We start from the raw sequence: 27,475 nt of genomic DNA on the forward strand, positions 1-27,475 counted from the left end.
AATACAGAAGAGGCCTGGCCCCTGTAAGAAAGCCTCCGAGTCGGGTCAGCCCCAGCTAGGACATCACCCGCTGTTCCATGAGAGCTGAGCTCTCCCCAGAGCTCAGCACAGCCCCACCGTCTCACCCTGCCTTCTCGAAGCCAATCATTCCAGCTGATTCAGAAGGGAACTGGACAAGATTTCCTACATCCTCTTTCTCCGGCCCTCCCGAGAAAAGTCAATGCCTGCTTTCAGAAGAAACAGTTCACTGTACCAATATGTGTTTGTCTAGCACTGTCCTTAGGTTCTAATTTGAAAAATGATCTGGATTCAGTTTTTCATCAGAGACCAAACATCCTTGTACATTTGGAACATGAAAGATATTTAAAATATTTATATATATATATAATATATATATATATATATATACTTTTATTATTCACCCGTTAACTCCATAATATGCCAATCACGAGCTAGTTTTCAGCAGTTACATTCCCTTGATCACGGCTGCATAATGATGTGATTAATTGGAAAACAGGGAGACCAGAGACACGGCCAGAGGTGACATCACGCAGCCTACACCATTGCAATACAATTGTCAAGTTCAGTGGCGGTTTGGTAAAGCCGGTTCAGTTCTGTTTCCTTTGCCAGGGATTCTCCCGTTTGTAAAAATTGGACCAAGTGGGGTTCCATTTCCTGCTTTGAATTCTCAGTGGCTTTATCCAGAATCTCACTGGCAATTGGTTACTGTAACACCAGCCCAACCTAGGAGAGCCAAGGGGGAGAGGCAAAGTTGAGCTGACAGTTGTCCAGAGACTGTCCCACTTCCCTGCCCAGACCTGAAGTTCCAACGACAGAGCCTGCAGAGTGCCACCACACTGTGTGAACAGACTCACGGAGAGCCCGGGGCTCTCACTCAACCTCTGGGAGATGCCTTACACATCTATCAGATCCTTCAAGGAAAGCAGCTGTCAGCATCCTGAGGAATACTGGTCACAGGGCCTCCTTCCAGCTTATCTGTCAGTTATCCTGTAAATGCTGACTACACCCATGGCCCTGAGCTGTCCTTTGGAGCTGGCGGAGAAAAAGGTTACATTGGGATGAGGGCAGCAGCCCAGCAGAGGAAAAACCCCTCAGATCCTTAGACTGTCCCTTCCTGACTAACCATGGGCATTCAACTTGCACAGTGTTCTGAGACGGTCTGAAGCCCTGCCCCAGCCAGATGAGGCGGCTCACCTGGTGGGAAGAGAAACCGGAGACAACCTTCCTGCTTCTTTGCGGCTCTGGGGCCAGTGCCCTCAGCCATCCTCACGCCATCGGCTGCAAGGGGACCACTGACCCTGCAGGTCTGGCCACCAGAGGGAGGGGATTTTCCAAGGGCCCAGACTGATGCTAGCTCCCAGGCCTAAGGCCCTGTTTCTGTTGGAGACACCAGCTCCCTGACCCAGGCCAGCCCAGCTGCCTGGCTGCAAGGGAGCCCCGGTGGGAGGCTGCAAACAGCACGTACATACATACCTTCTCCGCTCCCATGCTGGGGCACTTCCAATTGTAAAGATAATACTGTAAGTTGCCATCCCCTATGCCGAACTTGAGCTTCTCCAGGAAGGTTTTGTTCTCCATGAGATCCAGTGCATTGAACACGTCAAACCCTTTCTGCGTGGTGGTAGGGAGGAACAAGGACAGGTGAAGGCAGATGAAAGCTGCCTCACCTTCCTGCTCTTTTCTATCCCATCAAAATCGTCCCGCAGATGGCCACAATCTTCCTTCAGAAACTCCTGCTGCTTCCGTTTACATCCAGGCTCCAGCCAGTGGACCCCTCTGGTGGTGGGTCTCATGACACTCTGAGCGCCACCCGACCTGGCCCCTCCTTGGCGTCCAGACCACAGTTCCCATTGTTCCTTGCTATGCCTCCCTGAAACATTCTAGTAATTCCCACAGTCCTCTCTGGAGACCAAGCCCTGAACTCTTTCCTCTAAGAAGCTGACTCCTATGAGCCACTTGCTGTCTGCACTGCTCCCTCACTTCCTGACACCCCAACTCTCAGGCCTCTGGTTATGTACCACGGGACTTCATAGCATTTGATACACTGCTCTGAGACTGCTACAGACACTTCCTTCCTCAGTCTCGCCAACCCAATCAGAAGCTCTCCCGGGGCAGAGACCAGACTATCCACTGTTTGGCCGGCCCACAGTGGGCTGGGCTGCGTGCGGGCAGAGCCCTGGGTGCAAGACTGACTGGTGACCTCTCGGTGAAAGAGAAGCTGGGCCCTCCCCCGTGCTCTACAGTCAGCCGCTCCAGTGACTCACCACGACAGACACCAAGTTCCCCATTCCCACGCTGTGGAAGGCGGGAGGAGAACCCCTCTACTCCCCACACAGGCCTGGCTATTTAGGCTCCTTGGCAGCACCTCCCATGAGAATGAAACTCACTGAAGGAGTTCAATGCCTTCACTTCAGGTGGACGCTCCTAGTTCCCTCCTACTTTCAGCTGGCTGAAAACTGCCGGCTGCTCTCTAAGTGGAGCAGGAGGGCGAGGAGGCCTCGAGGCCCCCAGCGCGTGGGCGGCTACCAGCTAGCCATGCTCACCACCGCCCCGCTGCCCCTTCCCTCTGGTCTGCTCCTCACCATTTTGGCGAGAACAAGGGCGTCGCTCATGAGGTCTAGAAGAGGGGTCTGGGTGTGAACGTTGTAAAAAGAATAAGCAGCCTTTAGACTCTTGTGGGTCGGATGGTTCATGATGGTGGAGGGAAGTGTATAAAAGCTCAGGAAATCGGTCACCTCACCGTTTGCATTCTGAAGGGAAGACAGTGGAAGAAGGCAGCGTCACACATGCACAGGGATCCTGCAGACTGGGAACAGAATGTTTTCTACTGCCCTGCACCACCCTCAGGCAGCTGCCCCGCCAGATGAATGGGTGGAAACTGAAACAGGATACGCAGGGAGGAGGAGACATATTGGCCAAGGGTACTTGAGGCCAGAGCCAGGAGGAAAATCCAGGCTGGCCTGTGGGCTGAACCTGCTGTGCGCTCTTTCCCTGCCTGCGTCGCCAGGGGCTTCTTGTGGCTCATGTGCCCCCAGACACCTGGCCAGCACTAGACCAAGCTGGGACAGGCAGGGGATGGGAGGGTTATCTGACTAAGATGGGCTCAGGCCTCTCTACTCTGGGTCACCAATGGGGATGGGGGAGGGGGCGAAGAAGGGCTCATGCCAGGTCCAGAAGATCTCATTTTGGCCAATGCAAGCTATGACTTCCTGTCTTTAATGTGGACCAAGCAGGGATGGCCAAGAAGTCTAAGGTGCCAACACTCCCGTCCACCAGCCTGGGAAAGCTAGACCCTGTGAAGGGGTCACAGGCCCAGAACACCCTTCCCCACTCACCTCCACCACAAAAGTATCAATGATATTCTCCTGGGGGTAGAACCAGTGTTCCACCTCCTCCTGGCTCATGACTGGCGTGAGGTGAAACTGCTTCAGGTACCGGGTGAGGAGCTGGTGCACTACTGGAATGTCCTTTTTTTCCATTGGTCGAAGCCCAGCTGTTTTGGGAGTCTGGAAGAAAGAAACCAGAGAGCTTCAGATCTGCTGACCGTGAGCATCTTGGTTCCCTTTCAAGTCCTACAGGAACCAAAAACCTCACTCTGTTTCCCTTCCTACCCTGACCCTGGATCTCACCACCCAGGCCCTCAAGAGAGAATCCTCGGTCATCCTAGGCAACTCCCTCTCACCCACTGTCCATATCCACTCAGGCACACGGCCTGCTTCTTCAGTGTCTTTGGCCCTTTTCCTCATGGTTAAGGCTGTCATCCTTGACAAAGGCTGTTACATCAATCTCTCATCCACAGGGCCCAGGCTATCTTCCTAAGAAAACCCAATCCATCACACCCCACCCTGTTCCAAACTCCCTAACACAGAGCACAAAACCTTCCATCCTCTGGACCAGTGGGCTGTTTTGGCTGTGATCTTCTGTCCTCTAGCCCAGTGGTTCCTAAAGGGGGAACCCAAGGAATATCTGACAATATTCGGAGACATTTTGGTTGTCACAAGTAGGGGTAGGAGTGCTACTGGCATCTAGTGGGTAGAAGCCAGTGATGCTGCCAAACATCCTACAGTGCACAGGATGGTCTCCATGATGAAGAATTACCCGACACAAAATGTCAATGGTGCTGAGGTGGAGAAACCTAACTACCCCATGGATGTACTGGGGTAGGCCCAGCCTAGTGCTACGCCTGGGCCTCAGCAAATCCTTTCTTCTCTCCCCTCCTCTGGGCCTCACAACCTTCTTCCACTGAGCTGGAGCTCATCTCTTCCTACCCTGCTCTCTCTCCTGTAGACTTAGAGCACTTCACAGACAGGCTCCCGGCCACAGGCATCACCGAACCCCAGGGCCCAGCAGAATCTACACTGGATGCCTGCCCTGCCTCCCTACTTGGACACCGCTACACCAGTAGTGTCCCAGCAGGACAATGCTGCAAGTTAAATTCAGAAGAAAAGAACCAAACTTCCAGGATTTAATCTCAAACCAGAATCCCACCCCATAGCTGCTTTTTCTTAGAAATTACTTCAGTGGAATGAAGCCATGTGATGCTCTGGAGTAAATGTTGGGCTGAGGGAACATCCCCAAAGGCTTAATACACAAAGGCAGGTCAGCCAAATCTGAAAACAGTAACAGTTTATATACGTCAGTCACTGCCTGATAAAACTGCTTCCCAGTATAGAACTGCTTTTACAACTGCAGTGCCAGGACCTCTAGCTGCCAAAATCCCCTGCCAATCCTGATGTCTCTAGGGAACACTTACTGACCTTGTTTCTACATGGCAGTGCCCACAATGACACCTCAAACCCTGGACTGAAAAAGCCGCCATGCTGGGGTTCTCACCCACAGGCAGGGAGATCCAGAGACATTCTTCCGGCTGCTACACCACTTTAAGAACGCTCTCTGCCTGCCTAGAATGCAGGGCAAATCTGTCACGATTACAGAAAGGAGAAGACACCCATCATGGCTCCCCAGTCCGGTTTTTGGGGGCAGTGTCTAACTGTGCTGCAGCGGTCTCTCCAAAGAAGACACTAATGACCCCAATCCAATGGTGGATTAGCTCGATTCAAGGGTGATTAATCCAGTTTGGTGGCTAACGGGTCCAGGTGGGCAGCCCTCTGATTAGCAGGCACTCAATAACCATGCTGACACTGCCTGGAAGAGCTCTGAGGGAAAAGAAGGGATTTTAAGATCCATTAGGATCCTGAAGCCAGGCACAAAAGAAGGACAAGGAGCATGTGTCTCATTAGCAAACTAGGCAAACCAGGGCCCAGAACAGAAAACCAGCTCGTTCCAGGTTGGCCCTTCAGTGGCAAAATCTGGGCGGGAGGACTGGGATTGGAAACCTGGGCTTCCCTCACAAGCTCAGGTTGTCCCTCCTCCACCTGACTCAGCAGAAGCAGCAGCACTGGCTCATTTACGCTGGGTTCTAGGATGTGCTGCTGTTCAGCGAGCGGGTGCTTCTTTCCATCATGTTTCACTCAGGCTATGATTACAGAGAATAGGTGTTTTCTGAGTCTGCCAATAGATGGCAGAGAAGCCAGCCCAGGTGCAGGTGCAGGAGAACAGAGAAAGTCCAACTAAAACAAAGCCCTTGCTAGAGATAACAAAACGACAGAAATGGAAAGGCTAGGAATCCGGAAACCATGGGTTGGGTTGCTTTTCTGAGAAGAGAACCCTCTCCCCACCCTAAGTCCTGCTCCTTTCCTGCTGAGGGCCAGGCCCTGCTCGGCCTCCCTCCTGCCCCTGCCCCGTGCCCCAGAGCACACTGGCCTCTGGCAGTCGGTAGAGCTTCATGGTGCGTTGCATGGTCATATTTCTGCTCAGGTGGGAGAACTTCACTTCAATCAGCTTCCGTGGGTTTAGGGATCGATGCCAGTACCTGTAGGGACATAAATGTCCTGTCCTCAGAGGATTCTGGCAAGTCTCACTAAGAGGGCATGGAGATCTCATGATGGCCAGCAGGTGGCGTGAGAGACCCACCAGGCCCCACTTGAGCCAAGGACATGGCCCCTACTCACCACCCTCCCCCAGTTAAGTGCAGAGCTGCCACAGCTCTTCCTGTACTTTCTTTCTCAAGTTCAAAAGCCACTCCTCTGTTATAGTAGTTGTCTGGGAAGAGCAATACTCCCTCCTGGAATCAAGTCAATGGCAAAGACTTCTAGTTCTCTGAGTATTCAGCCTCTGCCTCCCGCCTCTTCTGCCATTTGGTGTTTTTATTTTCGAAGTTTTTAAGGCAGAAAGTGTTCAATTGTTTCAAAGAACTTTCAAAGGCAGACATTGTGCTTAGTTCACACAGGGATCACACATGTTCTCTTTGGCCCACACAATATTCAAAACAAAACTTTAGGACGTTTACAATAAAAATCCAGATTTGGGCTCATCTTTAAAAACAAAAACAGGGGGAGGGTATAGCTCAAGTGGTAGAGCTCATGCTTAGCATACAGCATACACAAGGTCCTGGGTTCAATCCCCAGTACCGCCTCCAAAATTAAATAAACCTAATTACTCTTCCCGCCAATCAATCAATCAATCAATCAATCAAAAGAAAAACAAAACCCCAGCAGATTGACCCCCGCCATTTCCAAATGGCAGGAATCAGGGGGAGCTGAGAAAGTCTAACTCCTTTTGGCAGGACAGGCACCGAGCAGGCTGCCAGTCCCCCCTGCCTCCCCCTTCTCTCCCCTCCACTCCCCACCTGGCTCCTGTGGGCCCCACCACCCATCTTATGAGATACCAGAGCAGTGAGATGCTCTTGAGCACACACCAAGCTGAGGGGCAGAGCTGTGACGCACAGTGACACAAGCTCCTCAACTACAGTGGGCACATCACTATTTCAAGGACCTTGCAAAGAAGACTTTTACCTGCAGGTGCCAACAGGCTTTGGTAATACCACCCCGGCAGTGTAAACAGCTTGGAAGATGCCCTCCAGGTGAACCCGCCGGGTTATCTCACGGATCAGGACTGGAGCCACCCTCTTGGAGCGAAGCTTCTTGTGAACACAGAGGAAGTTGATCTCCACCATCTTCTTCTCTCTGAAGAGGGAGGGAAAAACCCAGGGACAGGCTTTTTAACAGGCAAGGTAACCCTTTCAAGCATGTAGTGCCCCCTTCCCGTAGGGACCGGGGACTTCAGCACAAGCGGGTGTTCTGCCACCACCTGCACTCAGCAGTCAGGACTGGGACTCCCTCCCGCTGCTGTGCTCTGCTGTACCAGCCATGGAGCCCGCCCTTTCCTCAACAGAGACCCTACTTCCAAAGGTAAGTGGGACTCGAGCAAACTCCTTTATTTAAGGCACCACCAGCATCTCCCTGATGAAGCCCCAACAGTAGGCAGGGGGAGTCCCACCTCTAGCTGTCAGGGAACTCCACAGAATAAGTCAAGAGTGATTTTAGGATTTCAAGGTTCTGACTCCCACAAGAATCCACAGCTTCAAAGCCCAGAAGGCGCTGATAGAAGGTTCTGACATTTCCAGAGAAAATGAAGAGCAGAGCTTGAAGGCCTCGTGACTCTGGATGTGAGTCACAGCAGCTCATGTCTGAAGCAGCTCAAGTGCATCAACACACGACTGGTGCGAGGGCAAACACTGAGCTCCCATTTGGGTAGCACACCGGCCCTCAGGCTGACCCTTCCAGCCCAATTCAATTCAAGCAACAATTCAGAGCCAGATAGCAGTTCCAATTATGAATTTCTATTCCCAGCACCCAAGTTCCCTCTCTTCATGGCAACTTCCCTCTTTCTCTTATGGAAGGTATGCATATTTTTTTCCACCTTCCCAGATTGAGCAGGGTGGGGGGGACGGGGGGGACACGGGGGGGCTGGTGCTTACGTGTCATAGATATGTATATTTGCTGGGATGGCGCTGATGAACCCAACCAGTTTCCGACTTGAGACCACTCGAACCCCACAGTGCCACTGGGGGAGCCAGCCAGGCGGCCGGAGAGCCCTGGAAGAGAGATGGGGCTGTGGCTGCGGTGCTGCCTGCCAGCAGGCTGGGCAGACTGAGTCTCACAGAGAGTCTGGTTCTAACCTCCTTGTGCCCCCGCCCCCACCCTGAGAGGTAACAGCTTAATTCTCGGCAGGGCCAAACCCTCCTGGATACCAATGGGATCAAGCCATAGCCCTTTCTTCCTGCTCAGTCCACTCGGCCTACTTACTCACCCAATCCAGGGCTGTCATACTGAGGATTTCCCACCAGATCCAATTCACTGTGCTCACTCACTCTGACAGCCTGAGCCAAGGCACTGGCCTCCTCGGCTCCAAGTCCAGTGGGTCCTGACTGTACAGCCCCTGGAGCGCTGGTCTGCATCTCCCACTGGGCACCATCACCTCCCCTCTTCCCGCTCGACCATTCTTCCTTTCCGTCCCCTTTCAGGCAGACCCCCTCTGTGCCAGCCTCATGCCTCTACCTTCCTGGATATCCAATGAGGCCCAGGAGGACGGACGGCTCAGCCAGGCAAAGCCATTTTCATACAACTGAGAGTGCGCAGGAAACAGGCAGAAAACAACCCTCTTCTTTTAAATCTTAGGCTCATCTCTTCTTCCCTTCTTACATACAGTCGCCATATAATAAACGATCTTTCCTTCTGGGTACCAATGCCACAAAGGTCTCCCTCACCCAGTCACTCTGTCTTAAATAGGTTTTGATTCTAAGCTCTCCTGGAAGTATATCTCCTTCAGACCCAGGAACTCAAAAATTACATATTAATTTGCCATTCAAAGGTTGGCTCTTAGCAGGAATGAAAAATCTGGTACCCTGTAGTGGTTCTGCTGTATGTCTGACTCCCAAATCATAAGAAAGCCTTAAAACTCACCACAAAAGAAATTCTGGGGAATAATCAAATCGGAACATGTTGTCATCATCTTCCACGTAATTCTCATTCAGAAGGGTGTATAGTTCTTTCAGCTGCAGAGACATGAGGAGCTGCCTTAGAGGTATTCTGCCAGACGGGGGACCAACTCCAATACCCTGGGGCTCCAAGCTTTTCAGGGCAAGGCAAACCACCAGAAACTATGTTTAATCTCACAAACCCTTTCCATCTAGGTGCAGCAGGGACTGTTTGGAACAAAGAGCTGTAATGGGAAACTGAGCCACCAAGGGGGAGAGTGGAGACTTAAGCACGTGAAGTAGCAGACCAAGAATGTCTTCCAGCTAACTAACCACCCCTTCGCTAAGACAAGGGACTGAATGAATGGATGAGCAAGAAAACTGAGGGCATGAAGAAAAGGTTTCCTCTTTGGGGAGCTGCATGGTTAACTCTCAACCTGCCAGAGAAGCCAAGCGCTGTTTATGTGGAGTCGGGGGCAGGCCCCAGAGGGTCTGCTCAGACCTGCTTGGCTCAGCATTGAAGAGATCCTTGAAGAAGGCTTGAGTGAAGCGGTCTCAGAATGACTGCAGGGCTCTCTGTGAAAACAGCGCCCAGTCCTCACTCGTGGCCTGTCCAGGCCTACTCACCACACCACGGTCCCCCAGGTCCAAGGCGTCCCAGGTGAAGCCCTGGGGCAGGGTGTAGGGCTCCTGGCGGATGTTGTCTTTGTCAGGCTCCACGGGACCGTGTGTGTTCACAACTTCTCCTGGAAGAAGAGCACAGCCATGAGCCTCACCCTCTGCCTCCTAGGGGAGGGAAGGGGCTCAGCTCAAAAAGCAACCTCAGCAAATTCTTCCTGTCCCTAGGAGTCCTCCGTCTGAAGAACACTCTGTTCTTGGCAACTGCAGACCATCTCTCCAGTGATCCTTCGCCCCTGACCGAGGGCCAATTCACGGCAAAACTTCAGAACAATCCCTGGGATCCAAGGTGATTGGTTTCTTGGACATTCTTTTAAATCTCCCTTCAGTTACTGAATGACAAACATTTCTCTTGATTAATTTGGCTTCCTGCCTCCTGGTTGGTGCAGAGAGTCTTGTCATGGCCCTGGCCCAGGTCCATCGACCTGAATGGATTTATAAGGAGTTGCAACAAGGCTGCTTTTGTGTCTACAGCAACAACAATGTACCGGGCCCGTTCCTGAACTAGATGATGGCATTGAGGCGCCAGGCTCACTCCCGGCCCTGCCAGCCTCAGCTCTCAGCAATGTGGGCCAGTCAACTGCTGCCGCCAACTCAGGCCCTCGGTGTTTACAGAGCCCTGCGAGCGCCTTTAGGCTGAATCACTGAGTCTGCACCACGCTGCTGGGAAGCTATCCTTGGACACAATACCCCCACCCGGGACAGACACCCCTCCCCTGCAGAGTGTATGGGAGTGCTGGGGCGTGCTTAGATAGCCCTGACTCCCAACCACAGCCAAATCAGACTCATCTGATAAACTTGGACGAATGAGCCACTTAATTTCAGCCCCTGGGATTATTTGGCCCTGGTAGTGTCTATAATTCAGAGCTCATTCATGTTCACAATGTGGAAGAATACAACATTTAGTACATTTTAAAAAGTCTTTACAAGCGGCCCACTCAGTACAGGGCTCCCAGCACAAGGCCCTGTATGTCTTAGGCATTCAGTTCATGTTTTTACTGACTTTCAGACTCCTGGCCCCAACACACCATTCTAACATGGAACAGAAAGCTCTAGACCCTCTCAGTGATGGATCTGTGGGGGCAGGTGCAGTGGAAATGAATGCATCCAGCCATGAGACAAGGACAATTCCACCAGGACTGACCATCTAACGCTCACCCAGCACATTTACTCAACACCAACCAGACCTCATACGCTAGGATAGAGGTGGGAAAAGACAAGGTCCCTGGCACCACAAGATGTACCATCTTCTGGGGAAATAGTCAAGAAATGAGTCATTACCAACATGCTAAAGGTCACAAATAAGAAAGAATAGGCAACAATGGGGACACACAGCAGGGAAAATTCCGGTTAAATCCTATTTATAAATTGGCTCCCAAACAGGTTTGCTTGGGGGAAAAGTTATATTTTTCTTCCCTAGTTTAGAAACTGGCCTTTTGATTTATTCATAAGTAGCCCTTGTGAATTAGTTTAATATAAGTCAGTCCACTTTCAATTCCCTGTCACATATAATTTTTTGAGCCTACCAAGCCAAGGGCCAGACCCTTGGAAAGTACCAAGGATTTCTCTAGTCTTGTCCAGGTGCTAGTCAGTATTCCCTATCTTGCTTTGAATTTATATCCTTCCCAAAAGGCATTTTTACACTTCAGAACCTTTTTATTTTTTTTTCCTAAATGATTTCCATGGACAGGATACTGGTGGTCTTCCCCACTGTATTACAATAATCTCAAGGCCAAATCATTTCATTTAGGCTGGTTACTAGGTCCCGCAGGCACCAAGCATTGCCATTTGCACCTTCACCACGTGGTCAAGGAATCCTAGAATGCGCCAGCTCTAGGGCAGGAGCTGGTGAATGAAATGGATGCAGGTACTCATCATCATGGGCACCAGGCAGACAAGCAAGCAGGCACCTGCCACCCAGCATGATGAGAGCCCACAACAATGATGCAGCAGTGCTAAAGGACCTGTGGGCGGGGGGGGGGGCAGGAATGGACGGGTCAGGGACGACCTCTCTGAAGAAATATCTAAAGATGTGACCCCAAGGAAAACTAGGAATTAGGCAGGCAGGGTGGGCTGGGTGGCAGGGAGGATGGGCACACTGAGGGGACAGCATATGTCAAGGCCTGGAGATGGAGGGGGAACTAGGAACCAGGAGACGAGGCTGGAGAGGAGAGCCGGGGCCCACCGTGGAGGGCCCTGCGAGCTACAGAGGCTGGACTTTATCCTAGGGCTGTGGGGCATCCTTAACAGATTTTTAAGGGGTACAGAGGGAGGAATGACACCTTGAGGTCTGAATTTTACAAAGAGCACTCAATAAGTGCTTGTCCAGTGACATTACTGGGTGAACTTTTATACAGTGTTCAAATGGATAAGTCTTCATCTAGGTTTTGACAGACCAGCTCCCATAGATTATCGCAAGGCTGCTTGCTATCTGCAAGACACAGATGACAAAGCAGAGTGAGAGGAAACACGGAGAAAGCAGAAGCCACTTTTAACAGACTTGCAGACTAGGGTGCCAGCGAAGCCGAGAAGCAGCCCAGGGTTCCTGTACTGTCATCCTGCCAGTGCCCAGCACCACGGCTTCTGCCTGTCCTGCTCTGTGGACAGTGGCCTGCCCTCCACCTTCTAATGGCTCTTGAGCACCCCCGGCTGCTCTGCAGAGCACAGCAGGAAAGCAGCCAAGGACCTCCAGGCCATCACCAACCAGCAAACAACCAAGGACACCGGGAACTTTGAAAGAAAATTCTGGACTTTCAATGGGTTTCTTCTGCACACTCTACCCTCAAATTCTCTCTCTGCCTTCCAGCATCCAAGATCCAAAACTAAGACCACAGTGCAACAGTGAAGGACTTGGGTGAAAAGAATGTGAGATTTGGGAGACCTTAAGCCCAACCAGCAGGACAAAGGAAGCTTCTCTCTCAGGGCCCAGGGCAACCAAAAAGTAGTTACTTTTTAAACCAATCTAACAGTGGCCAGATTCCAACCCACTAAAGTCAGGCAAAGAAAAGGGACCCCCTCACACCCCTCCTCTAGCGTGGGAAAAGGAGTGATTTTCAAAAAGAACAACATGGTCTGAGAAGAGGGATCAAAAGTTGATTTGGGAGCACAAAGAACTGTTATACGGCCAAAAACACTGGCTGTTTAGAGGCCTTTCAATGGTGAACCTAGGATGATTTTAAAGTTCTGAAGAATTCTAGATCTCTGCAGTGGAATACAATCTAATTCTAACTCTCCCCACAAGTTGTGGAGGGCCAGAAACACAGTACGCTGGATATGCCTGAGTCTTATTAGCCCCCATTTAAGTGGGAAAAATTAAAGCAAGAAGCTATAAATCACACTACCCTAAGGCACTCAGAAGCAGAGGGTGACACCTCAGCCATGCAGACCAACTGATGCCCGTAACATGGTACTCTCTACGGGGTGACTCACAGACACAAAGGAATCCTTTGTTTGGACTTGACTGACCGAGGACCTGAACAGCAGACTGGCCGGATGCTTGGAGTGATCACTCTTCACAGAGCCCCACACCACACAGGGCACAGAAGAAATAAAACTGAGCCTCATACTACCTTCCAGAGAACATCTGGGTCCTTATGAGCAATAGTGTGGCTTTTCCAGAAGCTTTCTGAGAACAAAACTAGAGCACTTTCTACATTTACAGGTGGAGAAGCTGAGGCAAACAACACAGAGTAACTGGACTGAAGTAGAACAGGGGCCCATTAATTCTAATCTGCCTCTTCACCTGAAGGTTTCATGTCTATGAAGAACGGAGCTAAGTCACCCATTTGCAAACTCCTAATGAAAAAATCCAACCAAACCAAAACCCCATCTGAAAACAGCCAAGATGCATGGCAGCCCCCACAGAATGCCTCTCCATGCATTTCACTCAGTGGGGAACGTGTAGCTCTTGATTTGGACTGTTCCTTCAGTGAGGAGTAGTCACTGAGACCCATTACTACTAATGCCTTGGTAATAGCATTACTGTGACCCAAAGCCCTGCTGGAGGGCTTAGCCAGTGGCCTGTGACCTGGCTGACCTGGGCAGCCCGACAGACATGGTGGATGGGTCAGGGAAGGGTTCCAGAAGAGTGCCTGTTGCTAATTTACCACTCATAACCATCCAGGCACTACTCTGCTTTCCACCCCCTGGGGGCATCTCTGTTACTTCTGGTCTACAAACTTCATCTGCTCTAGAGCAGAGCTTCTCAGACTTTCAAAGTGGACAAAAATCCCCCATAAGTTCTGATTCTGCAGGTCTTGAGATTCTGCATTTCTACAAGCTCTAACGCAATGCCCACCCTGCTGGTGGGAGGCGCACACTCTGGAGTAGGCGAGTGCTGTGGGCACAGCTGCCCCTCTCCCCTCACCTACTCCTCCCCACCAAATACAGTGTCAGGTCTCACTGCGTTTCTGGAGGGAAGTAGTAACATGGACAACCTGAAGGTCACTTAACATTTGTTGTTAAAACACATACATTTTTTTCCCAATATACTTACTTTCCTAGTCATGTAGAAAATAGGAACTGGGCCATCAATGGATCCAGAATCATGATGCAACCACTCCAGAAACCTCTTGTCAATGGGAACCCCTGAAGTTACCCATCAGGGCTAGCAGTGGCTCAGTCTCAGCAGGCATTTCTAACTCTGCTACGTCTAGTCTCTTCTGGAATCCTGTTAGATTTTCTGCCTGACCCAGCCCTCTGGGAGTTCATCAAAGTTTTTTTAAGAGGCGACCAAACCTACATATAGTACTCCAGGTGTTAAACCATCACTGTTAAGCAAAATGTCCCATTATTTTGCATTTAGTAAGCCTGCGTCGTATGAGAGACAAGCGAAAGAGGCTGGGGACTTGGCCTGCTCCAGACTGAACATTTGCCCAGATAAATAAGACAGTCTATAAAATCTGCGTGGGAAGACAGACCCATGGGCACACACCCCCACTCATCATGTGCCAATGCTTTGTTTTTCTTTGTAGATTTATATTCGATGATGAGGGATTAAAAAGACCATTATTTGTTCTCAATATGTGCTACTGTGAAATGATAAGGCCCCTGAACAATAGTCTTTTCTATACTGCACTTTAAAGACTACTCTCTAAAAATAACCACCAAAGAACTCCAGGACTCTATTGTCCTCCGTCACAAATTCAGCATGGAACCCTTAGCCTGGCTAAGGCACATCCCTTGCCTGGGGAAGAAAGCACATACGTACCCAGTTTGGGGACGGGCTGCGTGTCCCAGAACTGGTAGCTTCGCTTGCTAGCCTCCTCCATGGTTTTTGCAGGTCCTTGACCCACTGAAAAAAGCTCAATGGCCTTTTGTATTTCCTGGATCCTCTCTGCTGGCAAAGAGTTCATCTGAACAAGACAAAGTTGGGGAGAGAAAGGGCCCATTAGTTAATAAGAACTTTTGATGAATTCAAGTCCAAGCATTAAGAGGGTACAACTCAAGAAGGGGTGTGGTTCCTCAGTCCTAATCCCAGAAGTCATCTATTGTAGGACAACTGGTGAAAGAGCGATTGATGACGAGCAATGTGACGGGTGGGTGCTCCCTACTGCGCTTCTCTTCTTCTTAGTCTTATGATGTTTGACAGCAAAAGCAATACATTCTCAGTGTAAAACTTCAAACAATGCAGAAATGTAAATACATATAGAAGGTAAAAACTCAAAAATCACATCTCTCAAATATAATCCTTGTCCCCCACAGTCGTAATGTGGGAGGTAGGGTGAGAAGAGGCAAATGTAATTCCAGATTTTTTTTGCATGCAAGTTCCAAACACACACGCAACTTTCAAAAACTAAAATTGGGCCATATAGTATTATTTTACAGACTGCTCTTCTTTAAACACTGCGTTTTAGAGAGCTTTCCACATGGTCACATGGACCTGCCCATTCCAACAACTGAGTCCTCCGTATGCACAGACCACGGTATTTGGCCAAACCCCTATCAATTGGCATTTCGGTGATTCTGGTCTTCAGTTTTACAGATAACGCTGTTGTGAACTTTCTTTGGCATCTGTTTTTGCTCATTGAATATGAACTTCTGAAGGATAAAGTCTAAAAACAGCGGCTTGCTGGGTCAAAAAAGATGCGTGTTTGAGATTATATACATTGTCAACTTGCTCCCTAAAATGAGAATATCAACTAATAACCCAGTGAAGAGCATATGAGAGCGTGTTTCTCCAGACCCTCATCATTAGATTTACCAAATCTTAATCTCTGCCTATCTAGGGGGAAAAAATAGTGCTTGAATTTTCATTCTTTCATTGTAAGTTTAATCATCTTTTCATACATTGATGAACCTTTATTTCTCCTTTGAGAACGGCCTGCTTATTTCATTATTTTAAACAACTGATTCATGTATTGCAAATACTTGCCCAGCCGTTGTTTTCTGACTTCTACAGAGAAGTTTGAAATCTGTCACTTTTTCTTTTAAGACTTCTGGATCTTACATAAGGCTTAAGATTATATAAATACCTATAATTTCTTTCAATACTTTTACTACCTCTTTTTTTTCTTTTTTGATTTAGCTTGTGAAGGAAAGAAAGAATATAAATAACCATGTTTGCAATGCTTATTCCTGGGAGGTAGGACTATGAGTGATTTTAATTTTCTTCCTCTTGCTGTTTTTTCCTAAATTCTGTATGATGAAATGCATCACTCTCATAAAGAGAAAAACGGAAGGGCAACGTAAACAGTGTCTTGTTGAGATTTTCTAATTTCAAAGAGAACCGTTTCGATACAGGCCTGAGCACAAATCCCCCTGGAGTCATCCAAACACCCACCCTAGACAAACAAAAAAGAATCCTTAAAGCTGAAGCAGGGCCTGGGCTAGGATTCCTGACTGAAACACCCAGGTAAAGACACTCCTCTCATCTTTAAAATGGGAAGACTCCCCACCTACCTTGTAGGGAAGTTGAAGCTGGAGGTTAATTTAAATGAAGTGCCTGGAAAAAACCTAGCTTGCCAACATGGTGGTCTACAATGGTGGTACTTTTTTCTCATTGAAAATAGTGGGGGTTAAAAAAAAAGACTTGGAAGTCGTATCTCAATAAGGTAGAAAATTCAAGTTGGAGCATAACGTTTCAGGCACAAAGCAAAGTGTAGGCATACTGGTGAGACTGGATTTCTTGTGAAGCTTATGAACTGAGGCAATTCTACAACAGGAATTATGCCATGTTTTGAGCTTCCTCCAGGGCCTACTTTGAAGAGGACAGCACTTACCTGAAATAAAGTTTTTTAATGTTTTTAAATGTTTTATTCATAAAACAAAACAATCTGTTCCCATACTTTTGGGTTTCATGTCAGTGTGTCAGTCTTAGATCGTAAGGCCAGTGGTTCTCAACAATGGAACTCAGAAATGGGCTCTGTGGAAGCTCCAGTTCTCATTATAATGACCATGGCATCAAGAGAATGCTTGCAACCCATAAAGGTCTGCCTTCAAAGGAAGAGGCCTTTTATTCTCACAATGGTGGTGAAATCAGAGAGAAAAAGCCAAGAACACTGCTCTAGGCAACAGGAGCTGTCACAAAGGAATCACTCTGTGGCACCTAGCACAGCAGCTGTGTACCTGTAAGTTCTGAGGGGGCACCACGCCTGGGAGTCACTGTCTAACCTGCCGCCCCTTTTAAGGTCCGACAGCAGTTCCGTCACCTAGGTCTAGGGCAGCAGGGGGCAGCAGAGGGATCTAACGCCTCCATCTTTAAGTCATACCAGTGGAGATCATCAATCTACATTGTTCCTATACATTTACCCCCAAACTCTCTCATCTGAAAAAGTGACTCTCAGTCACAAGAAAACAGAGCCCGCTTGTTACCTTCACAGGCTGATCCTGGGCTGAGTCTGTCTCATTGCCTTTCTCTTTCTTCTTTTTTTGTTTCTTTTTCTTCTTTTTGGCTCCAGTGTCGTTGGCTGGGCTGAAACCACTGTAAGACAAAGGAAATACTGATGCAAGTTTCTTAAAAAAATCATCCGTTTTGAGCTACACTGACAAAGAGCTTTCTGTGGAGCCAGACCTTCCTTAATCAAGACTGCTGGCTTCAGAAGCTGACTAAAGAATCCAGGCCCCAGAAGGGGCATTCAGAGGACACTAGCAGACACAGCTCTCCTCTCCACTGCCACCAGTGCCCAGAAAGGGAGCGATGTGCAAGGAATGTTCTATTTGTTTGGAAGAAACTTTTCTGTTCTTGCTTTTATTTTATGTGGTTTATTTTCTTTAGATTGCCAGGTTGCTGGCACCAAAGGCACATGGTAATTGTTAATGGGGCATTAATACCCCCAACACTTCCTTAAAGCCCAGAATTTAAAAGGATGACAGCCCAAAGTGGTCCTTTTGGAAACTTTTCCTCATCTCCACTCCCACCCTCCCAATGCATTAGGTTTTATGAGTTGCCCCTAAAGCAAAAGACAGTACTGGAAAGGGAGGAACAGCAAAAAGGCAGTTTAATGTTGCTGTGATCTGTGTCCAAAACAGTTAATCATGAGAAATGCCCAAATCAGGCCTGTAGGATGGAGGACAACTGTCAGTTGGTTCAGGCTGGGTAATCACTACAGGCAAAACCCAGCACCAGGAATCTTGGGAAAACAACAATGAACACCCAGCCACTCTCACGAAGAAGAGATTTACATGAAATGTGTGTGCGTGTGAACCACATTAACAGGGATTTCCTCTTGCCACTTTCCCTCTGCATGACACACCCAGTGACTGCAGCAAAAACAGTTTCTTAGCCACATTTAACAGTTTCCTGCAAGCTTTTATTATCATTTTTTGTATTGTCTCTCAATAGCTCTATTGAGACCCAAATCATATATTACACTATATTTCTCTAACACTTTTCAATCGTTTTGTTCTCAAATGTTTTCTCCCAATTCTTGTTCATTTTAGGATAATAGATTTGATTGTGGGTTTCCTTCATTTTATTCACAAATTTTAAGGTTCACCTTGCACCTTGCTTCCCTAATTACTGTCACAGTTGGTTTCTGCCACGTCTAAACTGGTTTGGGCATTGTCGGACTGGGAGTAATACTGGATTATCCCTTCTGCCATTATCCCTGGAAATCTTCCATTAAATTAAATCTTCCATCAAAATTAGGAGTCCAACCCAAGGGTACAGTGAACCATAATCTGCAGGATCAGCTAAGTGCAGGTTATTGTTTTAGCTGTATAGTCGAAACCAATTTTCAAAGAATTAAAACAGTATAAAGTACATTTTCAGTACCATTATGGTAAATACCATTTAAGCTTTATTTTGTAATTCACAAGGCTTCATGGTCTTAAAATGCCCTGGAGTTATTACAAATATTGTCATCTCACAGCACGTGGTAGGGAGAAGGCAATCAGTGACAACATGCTGCCATTTCCTGTCGTAGAATGTCTTCAGACTTCTCTCTTCTCAGTCCCGGCAGAAATATTAGCAACCAGACTTCATGACCTTACACTCAGACTAAAGCTATCTCCAGCCCTTCCTGGATCTCCCTGACTTCACAACTTCTCTGCATCATCCTAAACTCTACATCCTAAAGTCTACACAGCAGTGGGACTCACCTCTGTGAAAATGGCTTTCCACGTGTCCTTCCCATGCTTAAAAGCCTACAGTGACAGCAGTTTCTTATCCTACAAGGTATTGAGCCCAACTTTCCCTTCAGCCCATCACACTCAGTTCCCATCTGGTTGATCCACCCTTACCTCCCCGGCTCTGGAATAACTGTGCCCGCACCCATCTGGCCAGGCCTCGCATCAGGCCCCTGATGCAGAAAGACTGAAGTCAGGGAGATCAAGTAGAGGCTTGGAGATCAGTTCAAGCATAACATCGAGAAGTCCAGATGCAAGTGCACCTCCTAGGCATTATATAAATGAGACACAGAAAGCATAACACGGAAGGAAGACTGATAACATGCCGAGGGGGAATAAGGTGAACTCCTTAAAACCAGATGCTCAGCAAAACCCCTCGAGGCCATGGCAAAGAACAGAAACCATAAAGCCATTTATAGACTGAAGATAACATTTTCCTCTTATTATCTCAATTTTGTTATCATGCACAGGCCTGTTTGCAGCCTATAACAACTCAATATGGTTTTCTTATTCCAGAGATAGTCTCACTTCAGTCTCAGGATTGTATGCGGCATTATAAGGTTTAAAAGCTGGTTGACATTAGGAGACAAAGCAGCGACCCACTGCTGATACAATGTATAAGTCCTTATTCACTTCAGCTATGAAATGAATTATCTGGTCGCTGTATATGAATCACCGTAAGAATTGTTTTTATGGAAAAAAGAATCAAAAAGGTCAATGTGAAAAACTGCTGCATATGAACCAACTAGATACTTACTAAACATCATTTCACATAAGGAAAAGAGAAGAAATTACTTTCTCCAACTGTAGAATCTTTACAAGCAGGCAAAATCACTAAAAAAAATCCCTTCCTGCCTTTGCCCTTGCTACTCAGTAGAGGTGCTTCTGTGCAGCCATCTCTTCATGGACCCCATTTTTGTAAAAGGGCCTTGGGATGAACTCTTGTTCTGTTTTATGCATTATTAATACAAGGGGCTGGCAAACTCTAAGACCCAAACTAAAACCAGAGAGCTAATTTCATTTTCCTTGTGTTGGCCTGAATTTGCACATGCAGCTACTTAGCAACAATCCTGTCTCAACTTGTACATCAAGCATACAGAGACACCTGAAGAACAAAGGGAAGTTTAAAAGAGTCACTGTCACCGAGCTACCAGGTACTGAGCTAAATCCATGAGAACATTATGAGCTCACAGTGGCTTTATAGACAACAACCCAAACAGGAAGACAACTGACTCGAGAGAAGAGACTTCCAAGGAGCCCACTAGGGTTAGCTCTTTAGGTGATTATAATAATTTTAATTATCCATAAGAAATCAAGCTCAGAGGCCTAGAGAATAGGTCTTCAAGAAGCATCTTGGAAAGCCAATACCATTTCACAGAAGGATGGTCCTCAGTTTGGATTTGGGAAGAATCAAACCAGAGGACCCCATGGAAGCCAGGCTAGTACTCCTCAAAAGAATATGGTTTCATTTTTAAAGGGACCTGGAATCCACACCCACCAGTAGCTATCCCAGGGCATGCTGAGATTCTGTAAATTAAAACAGAAATCTCTCAGAGATCTCTCTAAACCTGCCGGTCACCTTAACATACTTCAAAGAGATTGGCCAGAACACTGGAATACAGCAAATCAAAGTCTAATGTTGGTTCATTTGGTTCCAAAATAATAAGAGACTTAGTGATACTTGTTGGTTTTTTTTCAGCAGTGGGGAGCAGGATGCCTGCAATGGAAAGGGAGATGGGAGTTCACATAAAAATTTTTTGAAATTCACATTCTAAAGTAAAATTTAAAAAAATTAAGTAGATCAACTCAAGTCATTAATGACCAACCTAGTGAATACGAGATGAAAGAGAATGACAGATCCAGGAACAGGGAAGAAAAGCAATGAAGAAATGTCATTTTTAAATGAAGGCCAAAATACTCTTAAGTTCAAACATACAAGGAATCCTATGGATGCTCTGGTATAAAGTCAGAGCTGCGTGAGGAGATGGAAAACGAACCCCAGCACTTATTTCTAGAAACAGAATGCAGCACCAGGGTGTGCACGCAGTGGGAGGGAAGGGGAACTGAGAGAGGAACGGCAGGAGCAGCGAACTTCTAGACATGAGCAGTGCAGGCCTCCCATCCACCCCATCCAGGACAAAATCCACGGTGGCTGAGAAACAGAAAGCTGTTACTGCCAGAGCTAAACCACCAGAGCTGGAAGGAATCTCAGGGCCATCTGGCTTAACCCATTGTTTACAGAAGAGGAAACCAAGGTCCAGAGACATGAGGCAAACTGGTCATCAACTAACCAACCAGTAGCCAGGGACCAGTCACCAATCCAACGACTTGGCCCATAATCCTCCCCAAACACTGAAGTCTCATTCCCTGGAAGAGTTTATCTGAGAATCTTCAAGAGCCCTAAAACAAATTTTTGTGTAACAGAAGGGCAGATATTAAAGACAATGAGGAGAGTTAAGCCACGTTTTATCCAGAAAGCCTCCTCTGACTACTCTAGCTCTCATTCCAACTGATGTCTGTTTAAGATGACGATCTCCCACTTGATTTAACACTTTATAACAATGTTTTGCCTCCTGGCTTCCCAATGAGATTAAACATTTCCTGAGTCTAGGGACCGCATCTTACACAGCTGTTTCCCACAGCACCTCTAGTTGTGCTGAGCACACAGTTGAGAGTTCAACAAGTATGTGCTTGACTGATGCCTTCCTGGCATAATCGACTAAAATAAAAACTGGAATAGCTAGAGCCCAAAAGAGGGTCAGCAAAGTATCTTTAGCAATGTTTCTATAGGACAGCTGTGTTAATACTCCATGAAAGGAGTTGAGCCACTGTTTGAGACTCTAAAGTATCAAATTTCTTATTAAATCATCCACTTTCTTATTAGTTGTCTTCTCCCTCCTTAGGACCTGTTCTATTCCTGTAAGAGTTTAAGAAGCTCCACTGTAACTACTTCTTAAATGCAGAGCATGAAATTAGTTTTGATTATGATATCAAAAGAAAAGAGTTTAGAAAATAAAATTTGTAACTTTCAGCTACTTGCTTTCCACCCCTAAAAACTAGAAGGTAATTCATTAGGCTGAAATTCAACATTTCCAGAGAAACTTACTGAATAAATTGTAGCCTCGAATACCTTTTTGATTCCACTTGCAGACATCAGGAAACCCTTCTGCAAATCTATTTAGGTATGATATGTTCACCAGCAATCCTACTGGTACAGTACTCAGGAGGCCCAAAGCCAGGTGAATGCAGGGGCATTTACAAGGGTACCCAGGTGGAAACCACATGGGCTGAACCAGTATCAGCAGCTGATCGTCTGTACTGCTGTGACTGCAGGATCGCCTAATGCAATCCCAAACCCTGCAAACTCCCACTAATCAGTTATTCTTATTAAAAAAAACTACTTGTGAATCCTAAGTGACAGTAAAAATAAAAACACTTTACTACTGCCATCAAGGTACCCAGGAGGCCTGTGAAAAGAACAGCAGGTTGTGGGAAGGGATTACAAAAGATTGCTTTTACTGCCACCTTCTGCCTTTCCTGGGACAGTTAGCCAGAGTTTTTAGGGTGAACAAGCCAATTCCCGTCATGGAGGAAAACTACTCTGTAGGGGGTCACAAACGCTCTGATATATTTGGTAGTTTAAAATGGGAATGAGACAGAGATGTACATTCTACATACTCTGGGTTGGTTTGGTGAGCTAGACTGCAACCTGGCAACTCCAAGGTCAACTCAAATGCTGTTCAGAGACCGTTTTCAATAATTTTCTGAGCAGTGACTTGATGTGGGCAGCAATTTCACACACTGGAATGAACTCTGAAAAACATATCGATCTATCAAGGAGAGTTTAATGGGCCACCCACCTCCATCACCAACTGGCTCCCTAGCTTGGGAAAGTCCATGGGTCACTGAATGGATCCAAACTGCTGCGGAGTCAGATGAAGAAGTCAGTGCAGCAGGAAAAAGAAATCCAGCCGGTTCAGAATGGATCCTCCAGGGCGTCAGAGGGAGAGGTGGAAACGCGAATCCCAAGCCTCATTATAAAAGCAAAATCAGTCTTTATAAGCGAAGTCTACATGAGCTAATCTATGTAAAGGGTTTAGCACAGCACCTAGCATAAAGTAATTTAGCAATAGATAACAGTGACTGAACACTTAACAATAGTGATGACTCCTCAGCTGCTTCTCAAAGTCAGCAGCAGTAGAAAACATTCTGAGGCAAGTTCTGACCCTAACAATATTAGTTTCATTTCTGCTTTGGTGCTCTCAATGGAGAACATCATGTTTTGTGTGCCTTAAATGCAACAATCACAAGAGCACCATTCTTGGGAAATTAGAAGAGAGGCTTGCAGGGCAGAGGTTTCAGATGAAACGTTAAAGAGGAAGAGTTAGAGAAGCATCTTCCTACAGATTACTTACTAGATTTAAGGTCCCAAAGACTATGGAATCTGCAGGAGAAGGGTTAATGGCAGACTTAGTAAAGCTGGGAAATTTTAGAGTGAGCACATGAGTTAAACAATGTGAAAAATCAGCAAAACTGTTCTGCCATGAGCAGCAGTCTCCCTGAAATAGGCTCTCATTTACTTTTCATTTCTTCTGCTTTCCAGTCTCTTCTCTTTGAAGAAGCTCTTGATTAGTTTCTTTTTAAATTGCCACTTAATTGGGAAATAAAATTAGAACACTTATTTGATATCAGTGATGAGGCTTCTCTTTTCATTTCTGCTTTGATCTAGTTTTGAAAAACCAAAGGCTGAAGGGAGAAATTAAGAAAAAGGAACTAAAAAGATTTCTTCCTTCTAAGAGCTATAAGCCATCAAATAAATGCAGAAAGAACCACTCTGGGAGAATCTGAAGAATAAAACAAAAGCAAGTAAGATTAGCTTTATGGAATCCTTCCAAAAAGACCTTTCTTTTCTCTTAAGTTTCTTCATAAGGGATAATATCTCATGATTAGGAAGTGAGGGAAACTTGTAAGAACCCATCTGAACCTGTCCCTATGGAGTAAGATTGCAGAATGGGAAACTGACATCCATTATCAGGTATTCTTGATCCATGGCTTCCCAGTATCTTAATGATATTGATGACACTGCAAAATAAATTCTAAAAGAATCCTAGGAAGAAAACAGTCTAAATGTTCTTTCCTGTTCTAAAACACCCAGATAACTTTGTTAACCCACAATTAAAATCTATTGCCAGCTGATAAGGTTTGTTCTTTAGTGATAAGTCTCACTAAAAACAAGCAAGCAAATTAAAGCATTTAGATGAATCACAACCTGCAGGGGGATGCAGCAGAAAGATGATCTTAGTCTCTCAGTTGCTCAGGGTAACTTATGTCAGGCAAGTTAACTGGGAGGAAAATGCTACCCTCTTTTTCCCCCTCTGTTGAGTGGATTTAAAAAAAAAACAGACAGAAAAACTGCAGACTGACACATTTATGTACACACACATATATCTTATATGTATGCATGGGCACATATATGTATATATGAAATTTACACTCACCAAATGTTTATTTAATTATAGAAGAAACACATGACTAGAAAAATCAAGAACTAAACTTATACACAAAGGGGCGAAATAAACTAGCCTAACTGCTTTCCTTATTATTCCAGTGCATGAACATAGCTCACTTCATTAGTGTAAAGCACTGAGCCCATCCTGAAAGAAAGGCTCAAGAGAACCAGGGTTAGTTTGAACTATCATTAACTTTTATTGCATATCACCTTTTAGAATTGTTAGCATCAAAAGGAGATATTCCTCTTCAATTCTTATATCACTTTTGAAAACATTCTAAATAATATTGACTAAAGACAAGAAAAACTTCAAGAAGCCAAAAAACAGTGGAAAACCTCCATGCCAAGTTAGAGGATCCTTGATTTCTGCGAGTATTTCACAAAAACTGTAGTAAGGCTTACAGTGAGAATTCTTTGAGGAAGAAAAATGTATATGTAAGAAAAATCTTACATCCCTCCCCTCAGTGAGGAGAAATGAAGCTTCACTGAGATTGGGCCACAAACTTTAACTAATCTGTCATTCATTCATCCAGCAAATACTCATTAACACCCACTAATTGCCAGGCATCTCAAAGACAGGATCCCTGTTCTGAGACATCTCATAGTCAGGTGAGACAGGGACTGTTATTTAACTAATATGATGATAAAAGCTACAAAAAATACAGTAAGTGACAAGAGGGTGAGGGAAAGCTGGGGGAAGGAGCTTTGAAGATTAGAAGAGGGAAGGCTGCGTTCCAGATGTTATCTCATTTAATCTCTACAACTGGGGGTTAAGTAACTTTCCCAAGGTCACAGGACTATTAAGTGTCAGAACTAGGCTTTGAACTCATGTTTGAATGATTCCAAAGTCTATGCTTTTTCCAGTGTGCCACACAGCTTCTTCCCCAAACCACTTCCTCTGATAATTAATGGGAAAATGTTGACTCTATCCCAGATTCTAAGTGCCAGAACTAGACTCTGTCTTCCAGGCTGGGTCCTCTGTTTTTCACCTGCTACCTCCAACCTCATTTATACAGATGTCTAGATTCAGGATGCTAATAAACTGAATTTGTTCACCCAGACCACAACCATGTACAGCAATAACAACAAAACACCTCCAAAGGTTTTTTTTTTCTTTTCAGATTACCACTTTGTTGTACTATAAACAAAACAGAATTTTCTGCCAAACAGTTTTGTAAAGTGATTCATAGATTATAGGGGAAAAAGCCAATTAAAGAGCTACAGACACAGGTCAGGGCAACAGCTTAGCAATGAAAAATAAAAGCAACTACACACAGGGCAAAGGAAGAAACCACACTTTCACTTCTGAAATGAATTTCGAATTCAATTCAACAGCTCTCACATATGATTGGGATCTCGACTCAGAAGGGCTACACTTTCCCTCCTTCCTGTTCCTACTTCCTCTTTTTCAGCTCTTTCTCAGGAATCTCAAACTTCAAAACAAGGCTTTTACTACATTAGATCTATGTGCAAAAGAATAGTCTTACAAAACCCAAATTTGACAAGCTTCCTTTTTCCTCTACATTCTTGTGACTTTTAACGCCAACTGAAGAACATAAAGCTGGATCCTTTAACCTAATCATTTATCACAGATTATAAACCACTTAAATAATCCCATGGCCTCAGCGTAGCAACATTTCTCTTTAAAGTTTATCCAAAGATCTCAACCTTCTACATTTACCTCCAGGACTACCACCAACCAATACCGCAAATGACAGGATGGCTATGAAAATCAGACTACTACAGACTCGGTCAAAGTTATATACCCAAAACAGCCTCTCATGACTCTTCATTAGAAAACATATATGTAAATATAGATAGGGAGAGTGAGCATCAGTGACAGCCACTGTTAACAACATGGAGAAAGAGAAATGACAGGGTGTGGCTTACAAGAGTGAAAACTAAATTTGGAAGCTCAACACTCAAAGGCTTGACGCATTTCTTCGACTCGAAGAACAGTAGACAATTCTCTATAAAGTACAGGACACGCAGTATTAAAACACTTCCAAACACTGTCCAAGGAAGCACCATCACTCAATTTCTTGAAGCTAGAGGCTATTTCGCAAATTAACAGAGCAAAGATACTGTAAGATCTAATTATACATCGTTCAGGAGACATGGATTATTTGGAGCAACGGACACCATATACATCACACAGTAATTACGCAGGGTTTATAAGGGGAATTTACATCTTGGGATTCTCTGGTAGTAATATTTTACAACATAATTATGGTTGGTATAGCCTGATAAATTTCCTCATTGAAGGTGAACTCCATAACCATTCCCAGGTTTTTATTATTCGTTTACTGCTAATCACGTTGTTCACACAACACCTCTGTAACGTTCCCTTTGAACTGTACTGTTGAATTGACCCGTGTTGTGCTATCGAAGACCATCGTCCAACATGCTCTTTTCCCCGGACGCGCCTGAGGCACACGAGTGGAACATTACACAGAACTTTTATATAATAAAAGTATTGAATGTCTCTGGGCCTTAATATACTAAACACCCCTGATAAATGACAAAGACAACAACCAATCGCCAGGCAGGATTCCAATGTCTCAGCCAATAAGAACAGGGGGGTGGGGTTATACTAAGCTCCCGGTGACTTCCCCGCACCCCAGAAACCCAGGTTGAGGGGGACTGGACGGGAATTGGATTCCGAGGATCTCGTTACCCCCGGTTGTAGCTGTTGTCCTCCTCGTTCTCGCAATCGCTGCAGTGTTCGTGGCCGTTTCCGTTCCCTTCCATCATCTGCGGCAGCGGAGGTGCCGGCGGCTTCACTGCTGTCTCACTGTCGTCCGCCATCTTGAGTTGCTAGAGCCGGCCTCCGCGCCTAGCTACATGGGGCGTTCCTATTGGACGAGGGAAACTTGCGCAAT

At 46.2% G+C, this 27,475-nt stretch overlaps 1 protein-coding gene across 1 annotated transcript; it reads right to left on the reverse strand.

The window, feature by feature from the left end:
* Positions 1-358: 358 nt before the first annotated feature.
* On the reverse strand, positions 359-27,435 carry NMT1 (N-myristoyltransferase 1). The gene is made up of 12 exons (XM_010959496.3): positions 27,271-27,435; positions 17,330-17,438; positions 14,727-14,871; positions 9,467-9,585; positions 8,826-8,917; positions 7,841-7,957; positions 6,876-7,046; positions 5,785-5,893; positions 3,357-3,527; positions 2,604-2,771; positions 1,495-1,632; positions 359-744 (listed from the first exon to the last, which is right to left on the reverse strand). The coding sequence occupies exons 1-12, from the start codon at positions 27,399-27,401 to the stop codon at positions 724-726; spliced, it is 1,491 nt and encodes a 496-aa protein (XP_010957798.1). The 5' UTR covers positions 27,402-27,435; the 3' UTR covers positions 359-723.
* Positions 27,436-27,475: the final 40 nt, after the last annotated feature.

This window comes from Camelus bactrianus, chromosome 16 (genome assembly GCF_048773025.1).
Source record: "Camelus bactrianus isolate YW-2024 breed Bactrian camel chromosome 16, ASM4877302v1, whole genome shotgun sequence".
NCBI lineage: Eukaryota > Metazoa > Chordata > Mammalia > Artiodactyla > Camelidae > Camelus > Camelus bactrianus.

What these genes read in the sequence shown, in the direction of transcription:
- NMT1 (XM_010959496.3), bottom strand. Translation starts at nt 27,401, where the DNA reads ATGGCGGACGACAGTGAGACAGCAGTGAAGCCGCCGGCACCTCCGCTG. An exon ending in GCAGCCCGTCCCCAAACTGG is followed by an intron (nt 9,586 to 14,726) that starts GTACGTATGTGC and finishes CTCTTCTTCCAG; the next exon opens with GAGAAGTTGTGAACACACAC. An exon ending in TCCCCAGAATTTCTTTTGTG is followed by an intron (nt 7,958 to 8,825) that starts GTGAGTTTTAAG and finishes TCTCTCTTCCAG; the next exon opens with GGCTCTCCGGCCGCCTGGCT.